The sequence below is a fragment of the Pygoscelis adeliae genome, unplaced genomic scaffold (genome assembly GCF_000699105.1).
Source record: "Pygoscelis adeliae isolate BGI_AS28 unplaced genomic scaffold, ASM69910v1 Scaffold141, whole genome shotgun sequence".
NCBI lineage: Eukaryota > Metazoa > Chordata > Aves > Sphenisciformes > Spheniscidae > Pygoscelis > Pygoscelis adeliae.
In genome coordinates this window covers 2835166-2840103 of record NW_008824231.1, presented here as the reverse complement: position 1 = coordinate 2840103, position 4938 = coordinate 2835166, and the positions used below count along the sequence as shown (strand labels likewise).

Below are 4938 nucleotides of genomic sequence, written 5' to 3'. Positions count from 1 at the left end.
GGGCGGTGCCGCTCTGCCCGGCCTCCGCCATGTTGCGGCCTGAGGGAGGGAGCCCGCCTCGTCCCGCAGCCTTGTGCCGAGGGGGGCAGATCGGATCCGCCATTTTCTGTCACAGTTGGGGTGTTTTACCCCTTCCGCAGGCCAGGGCTAACAACGGGGGGGACCTCCGCGGGAGGCGCGGCTGGTCACTATCCCCAGGGGACAGCAGGCCGCAGCCACCTCACGCCCGCTTGGGGCACAGGGTGGGTGACAGCCCCAGGTATCATTAATGGTTCTGCCCTAGGTATCATTAACAGCTCCTCGTTTGTGTCAGTCAGCGTTACCACACTCACAAGTGGGCATCCACATCACAAACATTTTGTACCCCTGTGGAGCGTCACCACTGGCCTGCCTTACGAAAGGGTGCCTTGTCATTCTCACCTGAGGCAATGGCGGACTGATGGAAATAAAGACAGAAGAGTACAGTTATATATATATAGTACTTGTATATATATACTAGTACTATATATATAGTACTAATACTCAAAAGTACTAGCTTGGTTTTAATAACGCTTTTCATAAAATGAGGCATCTTGAGACACTTTATAGGACTGAAGTAGACTTGACTCTCCTAGTTTTGCCGCTGTTCAAGTTTTGAGAAAAAAGAGCAGCTGGCAGTTACAGTAGTCAACAGATAATGCTGCCAGCAGGCACACAGGGAAGATGTCCTGCTCGCCTGGCCAGAAGCTTTGCCCTGTGGTAGCTTCCTTGAAATCAAGACTTTGCATACAGTAGTGAGAATTTATAAGATACAAACCAAGTCTAGTTACACAAATGCATGATGTAATCCATTTCCGTATTTTTCCTTGATGCATTTCAAGGTCTGTTCATCTTCCACAGATGTCCTGAAACCAAACTTTCAAAATAATAAGCATTAGAAATTATCTTGTACCATTCAGAGTTCAGAGGCAGTTCTCCTATTTTCTAACAGAACTGCTGAACAGGGCTTCTAGAAAGGCAGGTGACAGAGATGCCCTCCACAGAGGCTTGATCAGGGCACCAAATGTGGGCCAACGTACCCCAGCCCTGCTGCTGCTGTTACAAATGTGCTTCAGCTCTGTTAGTGGTGTCTGGAAGGAGCTTGGGATCACTCACTCAGTAAGGCATCTGCACAGGACAACAAAGTGTTTTGTTACAGCTGTCATACTGAGTGACAGTACTTCAGGTCTTACATTCAATTTTCAGTTCAATTTGATTAACACAGAGAAGCAAGTTTTTCCACCCCTAAATTATAGATGGGAAAGTTGAAGCTCAAAATCATGCAGCATTCCGTTACCGTGGGAAAGTCTTTGGTGTACTAATTCCCACGCAATACAGATCATCTGCTGGGCTGACAGCACTGCTGAAGTTCTACCAGTATCCTTCTAAACCACTATTGATCAAAAAAGATCTACCTGCTCAGAACAATTGTTTTGAGATGTACTGTACCGGTACTTAAAAACCCTCACTCATTAAATACTTGCATTTAGTAGTGATTTTTGTCTGAAACTTACACTTGAACCAAGGTGGGGGAAAGAAAAAAAAAAGACAGGATAGCTAAATAATCCAGAGATGTTGATTCTCTAAAAGAAGTTGAAAGATTGAGAGATGCAGACTGATACAGCTGATGTGAACAGTAACATAGGTAAATTAAACTCTCAAATCAACTCTAAAAATCATAGAATTTTTCACTTCCTAGCAGAAAGGCCAAACTGACAGAGGCAGCAAATTATGATGTCTCTTGTGAAAATTTGTAGCATTAATTAACATCTTTCTGCTAAGTTAAACTAAATAGTTCTCAGTGCTAAAACCTGATAAGAACGCCTCAGATGAAGGGTCCTGTCTTCACTGCAAACCAGTGAGATTCTAGCTGGCATGACTGCAGAGAAAAGCTGCACTCAAGCGCGTGCTAAGGGCCTTAAAATCTTAAGAAACAAACCAACCAACCCACCTCCACCACCTTGAGTGTGGTTAAATGACGGCAGCCAAATCTGTCACAACTTTTGGAAGCCCAACTCAGATGGGAATGTCTAGGATTAGTAATACAAGCTATCACAAATTAAAAAGGTGTCAAATAATGGTCTGGAAATGAAAGAATTTTGAGGAAAAATACCAGTAAAGTTTCTGAACTATGCTGATGTCCTAATTTTGAGTTGGAATGAGGAATTCCCTTCGGGAAATCAAAAGTGGAAGAAAAACACTGTTGAGTGTGTCCTGTACTAAATTAGCTGTAACTAAATCAGACACAGCAGTATGTTGGCTGTTTATCCTCATACAGTTGAAATTTACTTGTTCTAACTAATGCCGTATCCATGACATTAAAACTTTACTCCTCAACTTAATTTGCAAGGTAAAAGTAAACAGGATCTTCATAGAAAGCGATTTCCTGGAAAAGTACCAGGAAAAAAATAAACCAAAACTACTTTATCATCCTATGAATAACGCTTTTGATTTAAGAACAGGCAATTGCATTGATAATTGAGCTTTCAATTAAAAGTATGAAAACAAAATACTTAGGGTTAAATATTTTATTTTATAATAAGCCTTACACCAGGATCACTAAACATTTTGTGTATCACCCAAATAAGTTACATTCATTCTGAGCTTTCATGCAGTTTTAAAAAAAGTTAAATTTCTCAAAAAATAATTTTCAAGTGAGCCGTAATAAACTCTGCATAACCAAGCCACAACTCTTTCACATCAAGTAAATATTCCAGTTTTCCCTCCTGCTTTGACAGTGCAGAGCAATTACAAAAGCCCCTCCAAATTTGCACTAATTAAATGGAGACTCACTGAAATTACTGAGACTTTCTGAATACCTTGAGTAACAGCAGTAACGCTTCGAAGTATGAGCGAGACCACTGAGCTGAGTTGCAAGAAGTGACCTTTGCCTGAGGAGAATACTAAAGTATCGTAAATGAAAACCTTGTTGCAAAGGGACCGACCACCACTGAGGAGCATGCAGAACACAAAGGAGGGGCAGCAACCCTCACATTCACAAGCTTAACCACAACTTTTAAGGGGACACAGCATTTATGCAGTCTTCTACTATTTCAAAAAGGTAGTGATAGATATCAGTCCTCCTAGCAATGTCAAGGGCCGTTTCATCCAAGTTGTTTTTCAGGTCTGGTTTCACGTAGCGATTCATCAGCAAGAGTTCAAGGGTTTCTCTGCTGTTTTTGTTTCCTGCAGCAATATGCAACGGTGTCAGCAAACCATTTGTCTGCGCGTTGATGTCTGCACCCTGCTGAAGTAAGAACGCGGCCATTTTGGTATTGTTCCACTTACAGGCGCTGTGCAGAGGCGTCCAGCCGTCCACTGTCTGCGCGTGAACGTCTGCCCCTTGGGCAACCAGTTCATGTGCAATGTCCAAGTGCCCGCTGTAGGCAGCTCGGTGGAGAGGAGTGTACTCATCTTCGTCACGAGTATTAACTGGAGCCAGCTTTTCGGAAAGGAGCCTCTTCACTGTACTCAGCTAAATAGAAAACAGGTAATTTAATACAAAACTGCAAACAAGATGTATGGCTTTTACTGTTCTGAAGTTTTATGGAAAAGCGATTTCTGTCAGTCTCAGAAAGGCTTAAGTGCAACAAGAAATTTTAAAACCAGTTACTGTTACTGGGGTGGGATTTTTTTTGTGGGTTTTTTGTTTTGGGCCGTTTTTTTTGTTTTGTTTTTAAAGAGATACAACGTGAGCATTAGTTGCAATGCCTTAGGAGTACCTTTACCTTACACCTTCTCCCCATTCACTGTGAAGACGTAAGTACCTCCACAGGACTGTAGATGGAGCTTGTGCGTGTAAGAAAGGCAACTAATGAAAATACGTGTACACGAGGGTGTAATAAGCTACGCGGTCATCTCTCTCTCACTTCCAAGAATAAAAAGCTTCCCCCCCCCCAAAAAAGATAGGAAAACAGTCACCCATTATCTGCACATGGGGCTTTTGAGAAGACAACATTTCAGACACACCCTCTTCCACCCCAGGTAAAAGGCTCACTTGCCATGAAGAAAGACCCTGGCATGCTTTCAGTCTACTGACGTTTAAGAAGAGTGCTGTTACTTTAACTTTGGACTACAGTCAAAGCTTTTGTTCTGAAAGCTAATGGATCCAGAGACATTTTAGTGTGTGGGCTACAAAAGGGAGATGTTTTACGTACAGGGGCTTGCAAAACCGGATCAAAATAGTTCAGAGCAATAAAGGAAAGCGTAGGTAAATTTTTGTTTGTGGATGAAACTGTAGATATCTCCTCAAAATAACACTCTTTGTCAGTGATACGTATGAACAGAATAAATGCCTTACCCGATTGTTTTCAGCTGCCCAGAGTAGCAATTTCTCTGGATTTTTTTCCATTTTTTTTTCTTGCATTTCGTACCATTCCTCACTTCTTTCTTGTTCATCATCGTCATCATCAGACTGTCCTGACCAGCAGCTCTGAGTTCCTACAGGAATCAAATGCCTGTGCGTCTCCAGCAGTTCAAGTTGGTTAAAATTCTCCATAAAGTCTTCGAACTGGTCGCTGTCATCATCTTCTTCATCGATTTGTTTGTCTTTACTCATTTTCAGTCAGCATCTGTCAGTAGCAGATATACAACGATATTTATAATAACTTCTACTGTTATCTGTGCACTAATTGCCAATAAAAACACCCGATGGATGACGCAGACATCAGCAGCGCCACGAACAGCAAAACCCGAGAGCAAACTCAACGTTCCTCCGCTAAACCGGGCTTTGCCAGCTCTGCCAGAATCCCCGGTTAGTGTCCCTGCAAGGGGAACGCTGCCTTGTCTAGGAACGGCAGCACCCTCACACCCGCAGAGCCAGACGGAGCCGGTGTTTTGTAGGGCGCGCTCGAAACACCACGCACTTCATACACAAGAGATTTGGAGAAAATACTGGATTTTAAAGTCCAGTTTCTGGAA

General features: G+C 42.6%; 2 protein-coding genes across 2 annotated transcripts in view; both read right to left on the bottom strand.

The window, feature by feature from the left end:
• Window positions 1-31, bottom strand: part of LOC103926062 (chromosome unknown open reading frame, human C11orf97) — an 11885-nt gene extending 11854 nt beyond the window's left edge. Inside the window, exon 1 of the mRNA XM_009334871.1 lies at window positions 10-31. Within this exon, the coding sequence (XP_009333146.1) occupies window positions 10-31 (22 nt within the window). The remainder of the gene's footprint in view (window positions 1-9) is intronic.
• A 2497-nt stretch (window positions 32-2528) lies between these two features.
• On the bottom strand, window positions 2529-4744 carry ANKRD49 (ankyrin repeat domain 49). The gene is made up of 2 exons (XM_009334852.1): window positions 4319-4744; window positions 2529-3493 (listed from the first exon to the last, which is right to left on the bottom strand). Exons 1-2 carry the CDS (start codon window positions 4574-4576, stop codon window positions 3035-3037), a joined length of 717 nt encoding a protein of 238 aa, XP_009333127.1. The 5' UTR covers window positions 4577-4744; the 3' UTR covers window positions 2529-3034.
• Between the last annotated feature and the right edge of the window lie 194 nt (window positions 4745-4938).